Source organism: Chelonia mydas, chromosome 7 (genome assembly GCF_015237465.2).
Source record: "Chelonia mydas isolate rCheMyd1 chromosome 7, rCheMyd1.pri.v2, whole genome shotgun sequence".
Classification (NCBI taxonomy): Eukaryota; Metazoa; Chordata; order Testudines; family Cheloniidae; genus Chelonia; species Chelonia mydas.
In genome coordinates, this window is record NC_057853.1 from 112,975,772 (window position 1) to 112,992,542 (window position 16,771).

Sequence of the window (16,771 nt, forward strand, 5' to 3'; positions counted from 1 at the left end):
CAACATCTCTGGCAAATTGATCTTCAGGACAGATCAGTGTTCAACTATTGATTAGAGTTCTGAATGGCTTCTGGCTGTGATTATATGTCTCTTTTCTGCCCTTTGATATTTTCAAATTTTTTTGGGAGTTCTTGTGTGTCTCCCAACACCCATTTAACTACACTGGCATGCTGCCCCTGCCCTGCCTCTCCCCTCACCACACACGCTAAATGCATTAAAAATTAGCATTTGCCACTTATTCACTATTTTCTTTGTTTAAGATCTTTTCACCTAGTCAGGTAGCTGCAACAATACCATCCAACTCTGCTGGCCATTCACATGGTTTTAAGAGACATCTTGACAGGCAGTTATGGCCATTGCACATTTTTTCCAAAGTCAGAGTCAGTTCATGGATTTGCAGATAAAATTGGCTAAAAAACAAACAACTTTCAGTGTTTAATTGGCAGTGCAGTCTCTAGCTGAGTCATCTTATATGGAATGCTAAGTGCTACCTAGCTACTGGTGCACTCTTCCAATTGAGTTTCAAATCCAATATCTGGCCTCAGAATAATGGCATCCTCTATGTTTTAGAGTTCAGGTTCTTGCCTTTATACTAGGATGGAGAGACATTTAAATTTAAGCTTAGGATATGATCTTCAGTTAGCCAACCTGGAAGTCGCCTTCAAACAGAGGGCTTTTTGACTGTACACAGTTAGCTACAAACACACAGCTACTAGCAATTCCACCCACTCATGTTGGTTAATGTGAAACTGTAGGCTTGTGCACTGAGCCTCAGTGAGCACTATGCGTTTCCCACTCAACGCACAACTAGCTAAGAAACTGAAGTGACTGGAAGTTCTTTTCTTCCAGAACTCAGTTGCATATGAATAGTTTACACTGCTTTTGTACCTTGTGCAATGGGCTAGTTTGTTCAGCAACGAAAAAATTCTTTCCTAGCATAGTATTCTCCCAAGGCTTTATTCATGAGCCATAGGCTGCATTAACACTAGAAAATTTCACTCCCCCCACCAATAGTGGCCAAATATCCTGAAGGCAGACACCAGTGGTGAGTCTAAAAAATGATTTTGTTGATCAGGAAAAACCTTGATTTATCTCTTACAGCACAGCCAAATGTTTCCAAGAGAAGTGATGGAATCTTCATTGCTTTGGACTGTGGAATTAGACTGGCCAGACAAGACTTTTGTCCAGTCTATTGAAGGCAGTTTTACATTGGCAGGATATCAAAGGATCTGAGATGGTCTAATCTAATAAGTTTATGGAGAGGTGTTGGCATCTTGAGAGCCATTTGAAGGGGGAGGAAAGATGCAATACTGTTTATTTGGATACTTTGACTTGGGAAGGCTACTGTTTATTCCTTTATTTAATGGGTTACTATTCCAGCCTTTTTATGTCTGGTGTGCTGTATTTAAAGCATGGTCTTGCTCTCATTAAGGGGGTAAGCCAGACCTCAGACTGAATTCAATCTATGCACAGTTAGAACACTCTCCTAGAGAAGGTCCAGAAGAGGAGAGGACAATTTAGCTGGGCCTAGACTAGACAACAACATCCCTTCTGGCTTCAAGTCTGTGTAGCTGGAACAAATATTTACTTCTTATGACCAAGATGATTAAGAACAATATCCTACTTACCAGACACATGGAGTCCTCTTTGGAAGGCCTCATACATAGTTTTGGCATCCTCATAGTAATAACCAAGCAGCTTGTTCTCTGGCAAGAAAGTACTTCTTCGGGCACCTCCCTAGGGTCAGAGCACATTTGTAAGTGTTGTTACAGAGCAGTGAACTGAAAGTCAGGTGTGTGACAAGCAGCTACTTCCTCCTCCAAACCTCTCCCAAAACCCCTTGAGGGGGAGCTTTAACACACAAGCCTAAGATCAGTTAGGAGGGTTTAAACTCCTCCCAAATATCTGCTTGTTCATTGCCGATTAATCCGTCCACTGTAGTCTCCAACACTAGAAAGCCACCGTAAGTTCAGGTAAACTTACTTCATCCTCCTTTATAATCAGACAGCCAGGGTGTTTACACAACTAGTAGATTCTGAAATATTGCACTTATTTTAGCCTCAGGACTGACATGTTATCAGATAGCTATTTCAATGAACTCATCAATAAATGGAGTAATTGCCACTGGTACCACTCAAGTAATCTAAAATGTTGCTGGTTTTGTCACAGCTAACAGTGCACCCCCTATTAAGATTAAAGGAACAGTGGATTGAGAGTTGAGATTTACCCAAGGTCTTTCATGCTCCTACTCCCCTAAAGTTTAGGCATCAAGTCAGAAATCTGGCCAGATCTCTGATTGGAGGACTGAAAGAAATTCCCCTAGTTTAAGTCTTTTGTTTTAGTCAGCCCCCATATAAAAAACAAAAACAAAAAACAGGTGTTTGAGTTTGTTTTAAAACAAACTCATTCACCTAAGGCAAAGTTTTCAGTTGTGGCTAGATCCCATTGAAAGTCAAAAAGAATTAAGCATTTTGCTTATTAAGCAATGTAAGCATTACCTGAATTCCTATTGACTGGTTGTTCAAGTCAATGGGAGGTGTAATGGTCTTTGGTCTGGTTATTACCCATAAGAAAATTGTAGCTCCAAGAGTAATAAGGCCAATCAATGCTGGTGTTGGGAGTGGTGAAAACAAGAAATGAAGTATCCAAATCATGGTGCTGGATCAGCCCCACCAGGGTGTTGGACCTGAGCAGAGAAACAGAAGGTTCAGCAGAGTGTTCTGATTAATGTGAATATCTAATTTTAAGTACAAAATAAAATGCAAGATGTTTAGACAGGTGCTATGGGTGCCAAGTTATTATGAATCAGTTAAGTGGGTTGCCTTTGAAGACCCCCTCATCCAGTATGTAATTGACACCATGCTTATGCAATGCTGTAGGTCCACTGTCTAGTTCTCAAGTCACCCATCCAGTAAGCCTACTCCACCCACTGAACACCAATAGACTCCTCATTCAGGAACTAAGATAGAGAATTTTAAATGGGGGGGAGCTAGGAGGTTGAGAAGAAGAAGTAGTATCATTAGGACTGGATGATTACCACTATTGAAAGTTGAAGTGTTAAGATTTGGAGGGGCTAGAGGCCTTGAAGTTTAGTCAGATCTTGCCCCAAAATGTTTCAGTAATCTAGCAGAAGCTCCAGACTGAACAGTGAGAGGGGAAGAAAGGCAAGAGCTGGAAACTGCTTGTCAAAGGAGTTCAGTGGTAAAAGGACTAAGGATAGATGGGAGTCACAAGAGTGGAAGGGAAGAAGTCAAGGGTAGGTTTTTCTTTGATGCCGGTTGCTAGAGCATTCTTGCATGTTAAGTAAGAAGAAAAGGTAGCTGCTAAGAAGGAAGTAGGGACAAGGAAGGCAAATGGCTAGAAGTGGGGGAGGGTTGAGGCAGAGACTAGATGAAGACTCCTTTTCCCTGTCACTGAGAAAAGGTCTTTTGGATTGGAAGGGCAGGTTCTCAGATAGTCTTGAGCAGCTATATGGATTTAGAAGTTTTATCCCTTTCTGTCCCCAACACCTATCATCTTACACTAGGTTAAAATGGTCACTGCTCTGCCTTGTGGATTTCATCTTTGCATTAAAAAACAAGGGAAACATTATTTAATAGCTGTCCAGCTAGTATCTATTCCCTCTACAGGAAAAATGCCAAGTCTGGTCATTTTTGTTGATATAATCTTGTCCTGAAAACCACAAAAGAATTGTTACTGAGGTATTTGTTTAGTAAATTAGTACACTTCTGGAATGCCAAGGAGCTACGTCTTGATCTCACATGTAGCCAAGATCTTGCCACCTGTTTCATGCATAACTAGTGCATGATGCCCACATCGTAGAGTGTAGAAGCTTTCCGTGAAAACATTGTATCAGTAAAGCAGGAAGACTGGGGAACCACCACAAGAAAACCCTAAATATGGCAGAGTTCTGTTTCAGTTCTCTTCCCCCCCGGTACCATTTCTGAAAGTGGAACTGCCCTAAATATAGGCTATTGAAATGGTAAAATAGGTGAAGCTTTCCTCTACTTTAATATAGGATGCAGAAAGAAGGATCCTTTTTCAGCTCTTTGCTTATGTGTAGGCTAGGTACTCTCATCTTGGGGTCTATTACAAAATGCATCTTATGTAGATTATGGCTATGTCTACACTACTGTGGTAAGCCAAACTAAGTTACACAACTCCAGCTATGTGAATAATGTAGCTGGAGTGGACATGGCTTAGGTTGACTTACTGCAGTCTCTACACCATGCTCCTCTTGTTCCCAGTGAAGTACCAGGTTGACCAGAGAGCACTCTGCCATTGATTTAGCAGGTCTTCACTCAACCTGCTAAAAATCAACACCTGGTGCATCAATCCAACAGTAGTGTAGACATAGCCTATGTCTCAATAGCTTTCTGTAGGTGATTCAGAATGTGGTGCATCCACAGCTCCTGACAAGGATGGACCTGGGGTAAGACTAATGGGAATAAGGAATTTAGTTCCTGTTCTTGATTCTACCCTTAACTTCATGTTGTGTCTAAATGAGCTGACCAAGTTTGCTGCCTGGAACTAGGCATTTTGCTCAAGTATTATTTTAGCCATGAGCTTGAACCAGACCCCTTACTGCAGTTCCCATCAAACTTAGATCTGGATTCTGACTTCCAGTGCCTCTTAAGTGTCACAGCAAACTAGATCTGAATACCCCAAGTTCTGAGTTTGGGTGTATGAGATCCACATCAGAATTGGAATTTTACTGGTACTGCCTATCTTTATGATGGCCAGCCCATAACCATGGATTTTAGCACAACTGATCACTGGGATGTTAGATCTAGTTCTGAGTTTCCATGTTTGTCTTTGTATAGTGCCAGAGCACAATGCTGTTTTCCTGGTAGCTTCAAACAGAGGGGATGCCATGGTTTTTGCCAACAAGTAGGTATTATTTCTCATCCTATGTGGCTATTGTTTCCTTTCCCCAAATGTATTTTTCTTCACTCTATGTTTAGTAACTGAACTAGTATCTTTTAGCCAAGTCGTATGTGGGGGGGGGACTAGCAAAGGATGAGCAGGGCAGGATGTGCCACAATTGTCAGTTTTTGGATTTCCTGAAACATGCTTCAGAACCAACAACCCTGCCCCCCCAAACCAACTTATTTAAAATCATTTAAAATGTAAAAAGATCACAATGTAAACATGGCACAAGTTTGTGCCAAGTCCACTTTTCCATGCTATTTTTGCCCACCTGCTTTCAAATGTCTCTAGTGGAGGAGGAAGGGCAGGCTCCTGAAAGAAAATGGGGAGGACAAGGCTGCAAAATAGCATGCTTCTCCCCACTTTTTTGGGGTGGGGGTGTGGGGGGGAGAAGGTCAGATGTTACATGGACTACTGGAGATCAATCAAGTGAAAATTAGGACAGAACAAGGGCTTTGAAATTGAAGTCAATATAATATTCATACTTAACAGTTAGGCTACAGGGATGCTCAGACCAGAGCTGATCATACTGAGTAATATTGTCCTGTTGTTTCCTGAGGCAGTCTGCCTGTATCTTATACTCAGATTGTAAGCTTTCTGGGGCAGGGATCCCCTTTTCCTCCTGCATTTGTGTAGCCCTGGTCCAGGATTAGGGCTGCTAGTTACTATGATAATACAAATATTTAGTCTGAGAGCTGGTCAAAAAATTGACAGACCAGTTATCAAGTTTTACTGAAATATCAAATTGGACAGAAGTGCATTTCTGACAAGAGCACATTATCCTGATATCAAATTACTCCAATAAGGCTGATGTGTTTCATTTGGTTTGGTTTTGCAAGGTGTTTTGACTTTGTCCTATTTGGGACAAGTGTCAGAAGTTAGTTTTCTGACCAGCTGTGCTTAGGAATTGCTCCTTTTTGCAAAGAGTAAAGATTTTGAAAACAAGCAACTGACATCTTAAAATTGTACAGTAGAACCTCAGAGTTAGAAAAGCTAGAGTTAAACTGACCAGTCAACCACACCTCATTTGGAACTGGAAATACACAATCAGGCAGCAGAGAAAAAAAGCTAATCAGTACTGCATTAAACAAGCTATTAAAAAAAATAAAGGGAAAGCAGAATATTTCTTCTGAACAGTAAAGTTTCAAAGCTGTATTAAGTCAATGTTCAGTTGTAAACTTTTGAAAGAGCCACCGTAGTGTTTTGTTCAGAGTTACAAACACCTCTGGAATGGAGGTTGTTTAACAGAGGTTTTACTGTAGTTGAATCTCATCCTTGGCATTAGACAAAGGATGTTAGCTGGGTCACACCAGGCATAAATTTGACCCAATGTTCTTATTTCTACAGCCTGGAAATAATTGTGTCCTTGTTCACATCTAATTGAGGTGTTAATTCTCCTGCATGTACAGACTTATTTAGCAGTGAACACAAAGGCTAATTAGAAGGAGCCCACAGCCGCAGTCTTTCCTTAACTAAAGGATTGTTACGTCAGTTCTGTTGATTGTTAAAGCTTTTCTGAAACAAGCACATGGCAGGTAACAGGAATCGATGCTTTATTTTGGGTCATAAACATAAGCTGTCAGACTTCAGGTTACATTTGCTATCCCTAGCCATTTTTACATTTTAGTCCAAAATATGAATTTAGTTTATTTCCATTGCACTGGTTTTCCAGACAGGAAGTAAGGGATTCCCTGGGCATATTTGAAACAGAACACTCCCAGTACCAAGTCTGGCCTAGGACAAATAGTTCCTATTGAATGGTTCTTTGAACCATGTATTTAAGATACAGTTTGAGATATCATGAAGCCAGCTTCTGTTTGTTTACACCAGGTTGTTTTACTCGCCACTTGAGATGTGCAGCAGAAATGCTACGTGCCATTTTAGATACCTTGAGACACCTTGCATCTGATTTTCCACCCATGGCAAACACCTGTGCTGCTACTGGTTTCCCTTAGTGGTCAGTGCTCAGCACTTGAGGAGCCAGGTTCAATGCATCTGAAGCAGATTACTCTGCACCTCTGGTCACCTTTGAAAGTTGCACCTTACAGTAGTAAGTTCTGTGCTCCTTTTCAGGAGTGGTGGCCCCTGCATGATTTGTAAATCAGAGCAAAATTTGGCCTATAGAGGAACTGATTTGGTTCCCTATTTAAAAAAAGTGGGGGGGGGTTACAGCTTTTGAATCCTTTTGGCAGTTCATTCTCAGACACCTTCACTTCAACTAGGGCACTCTGGGTTTTAGTCTGGTTGTAGCACAATTTCTGCTCTTGGTTATGACTAGGCAACCCTTTTGAAGCCAGTGGATTTACATGGGTTTTAACAGCAGGATTTAGTCCTGTTGCCTTATGGTTAGAGGAAGGAGACTGCAGGATTGCAAAGAGCAAGTGATTGAGATAACAGACCAGTGGACTCCCACAGTGGTATTTATTCAGGGAAAAGTCTTGAGGCAGTCAGTGTTTGACCCAAGGAAGTATGTACATGCATTTTGAGGTCTCACCATCTTTAATGGTCAACCTTTACTCCTATTAACATACATCATAGCTACATGTACAGGAAAGGGAGAAATAGGTACATCATGCTCTCAGTGTCCCAACACTGCTCCTCTAGTTCTGTGTCCCATTAGTCTAATTCACTCCCCTGCCTTTGAGGAGACAGCTTGATCATGCCAACTGCAGGATTTAGCAAAGCTGAGTAAGCTGTGTTCTGCAGTAGTTCTAGATACAACAATTACCATTTCAATCCAAGAGATTAATGCTTCCTTGTAAATTAGTCAAAGTAGGGAGATTAAAATAACCCCCCAAAGTGGGCAATATGATGGTTCAGGTAACCCTGTCCCATTCCTAATCCAAGAAAAGGAAGTTAGAGGATCAGCTGGTATGGATGCCAAGACACTTATTTGGGAGCAGTTGATTTCTTACATGTGTTATTCATATCTTGTATGAAAGTCAGACATCTGGACCACCTCAACTGGCATCCACCTTCTCTGGTCATGGCCAATAAGGTTTCAGAGGAAGGTAAAAGCCCAGAATGCACTATGCCAATAAGCTGTTTTGTATGTTCTGGTCGCTGAAGTTGAGAATGTTCTTACCCTATTACTCACCTAGATTGTGAGCATGCAGGCAACCTTAATTCTGGAATTTACTTCAAAACCTTAATTCGGTCCCTTTGTGCTTATGCTACAGTCTTCAATTGCATCACCATACATTATGGACAACCTTAATTCTGGCATTTAGCCTTCAGATATTGGACTTTGTAACTTTAGTAGTGTTCTTAACAAGAAGTTACACACAAACCACATTAAGAGAAGTCAAACTCCATTGCAACATCATATTGACACCCACATGGGCCATCAGCATGGTTAGGACCTTTAGTCTCACTACACAGACTTCTGCTAAGCTAATGGAATACTGTATAGTAGTACTGGTATGCAGTCATCCTCTAGACTAGCACTAGATGGGGAGGAGACACTTGGCCAGTGGGTTTTATAGACATTTGCTGAAAGCAGAGGAATGGTGAGCTCACACATGTTTCATTCCAGGCTGTGGAGAGTGTCTATTGGGAACAGATGCCTGTCCATTCCCCTAAACTTGACCCCTTCTGCCCTGTCCCAGTCTTGTCTTTTCCACCCATAGCTCCTTGCCCCAGCCCTATTCTCATCAAGGGAGCCCCACTCTCCAATCAAGCTTCTCATGACAGTCCCTTAGCCCCACCAGTTGAAGTTCCCTCACAGCTCCATCTTTTGCACCCCCACCCAAGCATTCCTGTACTCACATCCCAGTCCCCCTTCTCCAAGTCTCCCCCCCCCCCCCAGGGCCAGTTCCCATTCTTCCCCCTAGTTCTTGTCAGATCTCTGCCTCACCTCAGCCCAGTTCTTTGCAATCCCAGGATCCTTTCCCAGCCTCTAATCAAAGTCCTCCCCTTCCCACAGGCTCCTTTCCCCAATTTAATCCCATGCTTTTGCTTCTGGGTTCAGCTCTTGTCCCTCCGCTTTCAATTTAGGCAGCTTCTTCCTCCTTGCTGCCTGAAGGCTCATCAGGGATGGTGAGGAAGAGGCAATGAATGAAAGCAGAGACAGGCCCCCTGCTCTGAGGCTTGTCTACACCTAGCTGAGGTAGATGTGGAAAAACAGCTATACCCCTAACATTGCTATTACAATGTACTGTCCCCAGTGTAGACACAGCTATGTCAGTGGAAAAATGTTTCTGCTGACATAGCTGTGGTCACTTGGGGAGGTGGTGTGTGCATTGGCAGAAAAAAGCCCTTCTGTTGGTGTGGGTTGTGTCTACACTATGGAGGTTATGCAGACATAGCTATGTCTGCATAACCTCCATAGTGTAGACAATCTCAATTCCAGTGTCTAGAGCCAACATGACTGAAGCAGCCCACAAGTGCAATAGCAAGGAAAATCCTGCATAACCCCAAGCTGGAGCATGCTCTCTTCAGAGCCTAAACTGTGGCATCTGAGCATGTGCAAACTGCAATTCTCCAAAAGCTCACAACTTGGTCACATTTGATCATATTTTTATGGGATAGGCCTCTTCCTGTCCCTACCATTACCACCACCCTCCTGCTAAATGACAAGTCCCTGCTCCAGAGCATGTAGGAAATAACTTCCCACAGAAGGGTTCAGAGTTTCATATGGACAAACTTTCCTCTAGCCTTATCCTTGAGGAAAGTTGATTTTAGCTGATACTTTCCAAAAAAACAGCTTCAGGCAGACATCTGGCATGGAAGATTTCAGCTCAAATTGTTTTTCAGTTCCTTAAAACACTGCCAAGCTTCATCTTATAATAGGAAGTATCAGGAAATGTTAAATAGGTGGGGCTGGTAGCTAATTGTTGCAGCCCACAGTCATTTTAGATATGCAATCCACATTCTGAGCCTAGTTTTCAGACACTGGGGCATTCCAGGGCAAACTGGAGCCTGATTAGCACCTTCCTGCTCTCCAGATTGCTCCAGAGCAAGTGGCTTATCTAGCTAGTACAAGGGACTAAATTGGTCCCAGGCAGCCCCTTGATAGGGAAGAAACAAGCCAACTCTTCAGGCCCTGTTGTGGGGTTCTGCCCTCTAGCATGTACTGACCAATGTGGGCTGTTAAAGAGGTTTTATCTGGATGGGAAGCTAGCAAGGCCATCTGCTCACTGCCTTCATGATCCTCCTCCCCCCAACAGTCACCTGCTAACTACTGTCATCAGTAAGGCACCATGCTGAAAAGTGCACTAAAGTTCATTTAAAAATTGATCTTTAACAGGTTTATCACCAAAGAAATCTCTCAATCTCAGCACTGTGTCCTGAGATGCCAAGTGCATGCAGTTTCATTAGAGTCTAAATTGCTTGGAGAGCCAACATCTAGGTTAGTCAGTGCACTCTAACCTGATTCAACTGTTATGCACTACTCAAACAGAAAATGTAAAGAATTGATTCTCTGAGCAACTGCTTACTCACCCTCACTAACAGTCCAAGGCAGAGCCAGATTAGTCTCTGGTCTTTGTCCAGCATAGTTAGAGAAGGAGTGAAATTGTGCCCCCCCCCCCCCCCCGCCATCTTGATTTTTGAAGAGACATAGGGATTAGGAGGTGTTTTACAGAAGCAGAAAGCTGTAAATCCCTTGTGGCACACCTAATGATTGCATCACTGGGATGTTTGATCCACAGGATGGTTGGGGGAAAAAGAATCTTCAAGCCAACTGACTAGTCTCCCCAGGAATCAAAATTTAGGGGTATGTGGCCTCTTTAGAGTCCGCTCATCCATCTGCCTGTCACTCTTGAAGACACTGCTAATGTCCAGAGACTCAGAGGTCATCTTCCACACCTTATGGTGAGAGAATCAGTTCTCCTTACAGATTCACTTAATCTGTGGCTATGAAGCAGAGGAGTTGCCCAGCTCCAGCCAGGATCTGGATCATGGAGTATCAAGGGTCAAGTCTGGGCCATAAATGCCAAGACAACCAGGAATACATAGCATTGAAATCAAATCCTCTACTTGGTAGTGAGCCTAGAGTCAAGTAGAGGCAGTTCTCCTACAAGAGAGGAAAGGAGAAGTGAGTAGATACATCATGTGTGTGAGACTGTCATGAATGCAGGGTCACATCCTGTAACATTGAGCACCTGGAACTCACTGGCTTCAGCTGCTCAAATTCTACTTTAATTGGCATTGCCAGTACCCCTCAATCTGGTCCACAGCTAGTTGTCTTATGTAACTGAGTGATAGACCACCAAGGTACACAGGACTGTTGAGCCTGATCAATGGTCAGGGATAACGTGCACCAGAATCAGAGTGCAAAGGCTTACCTTTTATCAGAACAGTTTTATTACAGTGGTACCAGTTGCACTGCTGTACTCAAGGCTGTAGGTTACTTTTTTTTAAATTGCACCTTACTCCTTTTTTAAAGGATTTCCACAAAGGCTGAAAGTTAAAGCAAATAAGGCTGTATGCTTCCACTCATTAATTGTGGATTTGAAAGTTCGACTTAGTGCTGATTTATCCTATTAGGAGAAAAACCACTGAGGGGTGGGGATATAGTAGGGAGGGGGGAAAAAAAAAATCTAATGAAGAAGGCAATGCAGGTGGTCAGAGTTATCTTTAGCCATGTAGAGGTAAGGGTTAATCTGTGAAACGTATGGCCTACAAGATCAGAGGAGTGGTCTACAGATGTGGATTCCTGTGGTGTAGGCACCACAGAAAATGGGGATGCAATACAGTATATAGGACAACCTCTTATTATATTCTCTTCAGTTGGAAGTCAGAGACCAGGACTGAATTCATAGGCACCTTTAAGAGGATATTGGGCACATAGTATCAGTGAGATGTTGATCATTTGCAAAGTGAGATGTTGCTGCAATCAATTTGCAAACATCTAGTAGATAATATGGTGATAAGTAACAGTCAGCATGGATTTGTCAAAAACAAAGTGTCAAACCAACCTGATGCTTTGACAGGGTAACAAGCCTTGTGGCTAGGGGGGAAGTGGTAGATATGGGATATATCTTGATTTTAGTAAAGCTTTTGATACTGTCCTGCATCACCTTCTCATAAACAAGCCAGGGAAATGCAACCTAGATGGAGCTATTAGGTAGGTACAAAACTGGTTGGAAAACTGTTCCCAGAGAAGAAAAGGAGTACTTGTGGCACCTTAGAGACTAACCAGAGAGTAGTTATCAGTGGTTCAGAGTCATGCTGGAAGGGCACAAGTGCATCCCACAGGGATTGGTTCTGGGTCTGTTTCTGTTCAATATCTTAATTGATTTAGATAATGGCATATAGAGAGTACACTTATAAAGTCTGTGGACGATACCAAGCTGGGAGGGGTTGCAAGCGCTTTGGAGGATAGGATTAAAATTCAAAATGATCTGGACAAACTGGAGAAATGGTCTGAAGTAAACAGGATGAAATTCAATAAGGACAAATGCAAAGTACTGCACTTAGGAAGGAACAATCAGTGGCACACATACAAAATGGGAAATGACTGCCTAGGAAGGAGTACTGCGGAAAGTGATCTGGGGGCATTGTGGATCACAAGCTAAATATGAGTCAGTGTAACACTGGTGCAAAAAAAAAAAAAGCCACCCACCACACACACAGCATTCTGGGATGTATTAGCAGGAGTGTGATAAGCAAGACTTGAGAAGTAATTCTTCTGCTCTACTCAGGCCCCAACTGGAGTACTGTGTCCAGTTCTGGGTGCCACATTTCAGGAAGGATGTGGACAAATTGGAGAGAGCCCAGAGAGAGAGAGCATGCAACAAAAGTGATGAAAGTTCTAGAAAACATGACCTGAGGGAAGATTGAAAAAAAATTGGGTTTTGGAGAAGAGAAGACTGAGAGGGGACATGATAAATTTTCATGAGGAAGAAAAATTGTTCTTAACCTCTGAAGAGAGGACAAGAAGCAATGGGTTTAAATTGCAGCAAGGGAGGTTTAGGTTGGACATTAGAAAATTTTCTGAACTGTCAGGGTGGTTAAGCACTAGCATAAATTGCCTAGTGAGGTTGTGGAATCTCCATCATTGGAGACTTTTAAGAGCAGGTTAGACAAACACCGGTCAGGGATGGTCTAGATAATACTTAGTCCTGCCATGAATGCAAGGGACTTGACTAGATGACCTCTCAAAGTCCCTTCCAGGTCTATGATTTTATCACCATAGAGTTTTACTCATGGTGGCCATTTGGCATGCCTAGGGTTCTTCTGAGAAAAGGGTGAACAGAAGGATTGTGGCCCTACATGGGTACCCACCACTGTTATTTGTGCCTACAAGTGATAGCAGTAGGGCTCATTCCAAAGTAAGTTCACTGCCAATTGCCTTTGATGTCCTTAAGCCCTTTTCCTGCTTCAGAAAATTAGCCTTTCCTTCAGCTGCTGAATGACTGGGCCTATTAGGTTTTCAATATCCAGCCAGTCACATAGAAGAGAGGAAATCTACAAGCAAGAAGCAGAGTGGCTTGGTTGGAGGAATACAAGGCTGTGATTGAACAATTGCTAGTGGTATCTGCTATCAAAGGCAGGTCATTTTGCCTACTGGCTCAGTTTTCCCAACTGTGAAATAGGGTAAATATAGTCATCCTCCTAGATGTTATATGAAAATTAGTTACTTTGGCATTTTGGACACATGAAATACAACGTAAGCATTAAATATTTTCCAAGGATGAGAGGGGCCCCAATTCTCCTCACACAGGTGAGGGTCAGGAAGAGTACAGCTGACATTTTTGGAGTTGCACTAGTATAAGAGTAGTGGGGTGGGTGGCTGCAGAGGAAGGAATCCTCATGTTTAACATGAATTGCTTTCCTCAGGGTCCTGTCTAGCAGTTTAGTAAGCTTACAACCAGGGAAAGAAACCTTTAAGGCATTCAGAAATGCATGAGTTATTCTCAGATATGTCATTTTACTCTCAAAATGGAGAGTTTGGTACAACACTCCCTCCTTGTGGCCAGCTCTCAGCTATAACTAGTGTTCTTTGAAGACGATTCATTTGTCTTCTCTACTGCAGAGATCAAAGCTTCAGGAGAGTATTCCCTTTCTGAAGTTTGTGAACAACACTGTTCCTTTTAGATGGCAGTGATTTCTGGGCCTTGACTAATTGAGACAACTCCAAGCAATGTTGCTCAAATACAGGCTAAGGGTCCTTTTAATCTGATGTCCTAAAGCTTTTTGACTGAGTGTTATACCAATGACAAGTGCTTTACTCACATGGTTATAATGTAGACAGAGAAACCTGAGGGCTAGACAGATATATGTTTTGCTTGAGATTATATAAACAAGTTAGGAACAAAACCTAGGTCTTCTGATCACCAGTCCTATTCTGTAATCACCAATATAGGTGATCTCCCTTTAAGGTTCCTAGTCAGAAGGAGTTTACTATCTTTCTTGGTTGATACCTATATACTAATTAGGCCTTGTTTAGCCAGTTTTAGATAGTCAAGCTTCTTAAGGTATCAGGGTCGCAGCAGTGTTAGCCTGTATCCACAAAAAGAACAGGAGTACTTGTCGCACCTTAGAGACTAACAAAGGTATGTGAGCAGAAGCTTTCATGGGCTACAGCCCACTTCATCAGATGCACAGAATAGAACACATAGTAAGATATATATACAGATACATTGGAAGTTACTATACAAACTGTGATAGGCTAGTTAGTTAAGATGAGTTATTATCAGCAGGAAAATAATATGTAGGGATAATGTTGACAAGTAGGTATAAGGATACTTAAGTAAATAGATTCAATAGGTAGTTAATATTTAGTACTCCAAATACATTAAAGGCCTTTTGTACACTAGTGACTCATCCTTTTATTTGAGGCCTTAAGTAGAAAGAGAGAGAAAGTAAAGAAGTGTTATTAGTGGGGAAACCAAATTAGAGTGGTTAAACATCTTGCTTATAGTTACACAAGGAACAGAGCAGTAGTAAGTATCAGTTATTCAGACTCATGAGTTACTAAGGTCTTTTTACCTATTCTGTGCATTTGCCAGGATACAGTATCTATTGACTTTTTAGCACCCTTAAGTTTATCAGTAGTAGCTCTTTAGAGCAGAGTTTATCCTTTAATGTATAAAAGTATATTTTTACAGTTACACATAGCCACAAGTAGAAGTTCACCCTTTAATAGTAAAGGAAATAAGTTTATATTTACTTATAAATTAAACCTTTTAATATAGATACAAAGAAAATACTGCTAATGAAAAAAAAAGTAATAATACCTCAAGAACTGAAAGTAGGAGAACAAAAGAAACTTTAAAACTTACCTCTGGAAGAACAGTACTGCTATTTGTTACAGTCACCTATAGAACACCACAACACACACTTCAAGCTACTAGCTACTGTTTGTCTGTGCCAGGTTTAAATAACCAGTAATCAGAAGAGCATGCTGGGAAAGGATCTTATAAAAGAGTGAACCTAGGCTGGAGAACATAATGGTTCCTAGATAATTACAGGGAAGAGATTGAGTTTGTACCTTTCTGAAGGACCAGATAAAAGATAAGAAAGCCTTTAAAGGTCAAAACTTGAGAGTTTGATGCAGTTGTTACTTTCTGAGATTGTTTTTGCTAACAAAAGCCCAGTTGTATTTTTAGTAGGAGGGATTTTCTCTATTTCTAGTGTTGTATGCTGATACAATAGGGTTTCTCTACTGTTTGTGAGGTTAAAAAACAAAATCCTTTCTATTAGAATATCCTTTGCTCAATGCTGTTATTTTTCCTTATTGCTATTGGGGTTTTTTTTTAGTTGCTTACACCTGTGTAGGGTGCTAATATTCTGATCTGGTGATCATTTCTACCTGTTCCCCACAAATATAAATAACTTTGCAAGGTATAAGGTAGTAGCTAATCAGACCCTAAGATTTTAAAGAGTGAAGTTGGGTTTCATCCCCTCAGTGCCTTTCTGCATGTGAGAAATCCTTGGGGTTGTATCTCTTTTCTTAAAGGCCTGTAGACCCCTCTGACACTCCTTCCCCTCCCAAAGGTAAGGGAACAGCACAGCTGTTGTTTGTTGTAGGTTTGGTGGCTATACTTCACCTAGTGCTCTTCCTTTGAGCTCAAAGATCAGATCCTGAACTCAGAGCTGTCCTATTCATTTTCACCAGCTGTAGATTTGGTTCAAGGTACTTAAAAGAAATCACTATTGTAAGTACTGTCTTAATACACAAGCTTTGTACATAGTCTGTCCCCAAATGTATCTCCTACAAACTCATTGACTTCAATGGGGCTAAACTAGATATAAATCAGCTCAGATGTGGGCCATTATTAATCTTTCTGTTGGGGAAGGGGGAGGTGAGGTTTTGTGATTAAAGCACATAACAGGGAATTGGCTCTCTCATGGACTTGCTGTGTGACTGAGCAAGTAATTTAACCCCTCTTTTCCCCATTTCTAGTATAAGAATAGTTGCGTATTTCAGAAATGTAGCTTGTTTTGTGTATGAAACTTGGCCATGTTCAGTTTTGCCTAGCACTAGCTGCTCCTTCGAATTCAGTGAGTGCACAGGTATATATGCTCAAATAGGAAAAGCAGGCCTTCTATGTTAGATGTTTCCTGGATGCCACTTCAGCTGCATTTATGTTCAGAAAATGGAGTGTTTATTAAAAGCAAATGAGTAAGAAAGTGATATGAATGTTGCAGGACTTCATATTAAAAAACAAACATGGTTTGAGCCAAATCCAGCTCTCAGAAAAGGAGGGACAAGCTTCACTGACTCCAGTTAACAACTTTTTTCAAAGGGACAAAGTGGACCAGAAGCACAAGTACACAAATCTCAGTCTCTTGCCTTCTTAATGGGCTTAAAATGAAAAAAAAACACCTGTACTTACACCCACTTGTAAATAATTCAAATCAGTGGTGCAGACTGTCTATGTTCTGAGGACAG

At 41.6% G+C, this 16,771-nt stretch overlaps 1 protein-coding gene across 1 annotated transcript in view; it reads right to left on the reverse strand.

The window, feature by feature from the left end:
• Positions 1-15,809, reverse strand: part of ACSL5 (acyl-CoA synthetase long chain family member 5) — a 37,326-nt gene extending 21,517 nt beyond the window's left edge. Inside the window, exons 1-3 of the mRNA XM_007056339.4 lie at positions 15,159-15,809; positions 2,499-2,686; positions 1,629-1,737 (exon numbers count right to left, since the gene is read on the reverse strand). Coding sequence (XP_007056401.1) covers positions 1,629-1,737; positions 2,499-2,654 — 265 coding nt within the window. The 5' untranslated portion in view covers positions 2,655-2,686; positions 15,159-15,809. The remainder of the gene's footprint in view (positions 1-1,628; positions 1,738-2,498; positions 2,687-15,158) is intronic.
• Between the last annotated feature and the right edge of the window lie 962 nt (positions 15,810-16,771).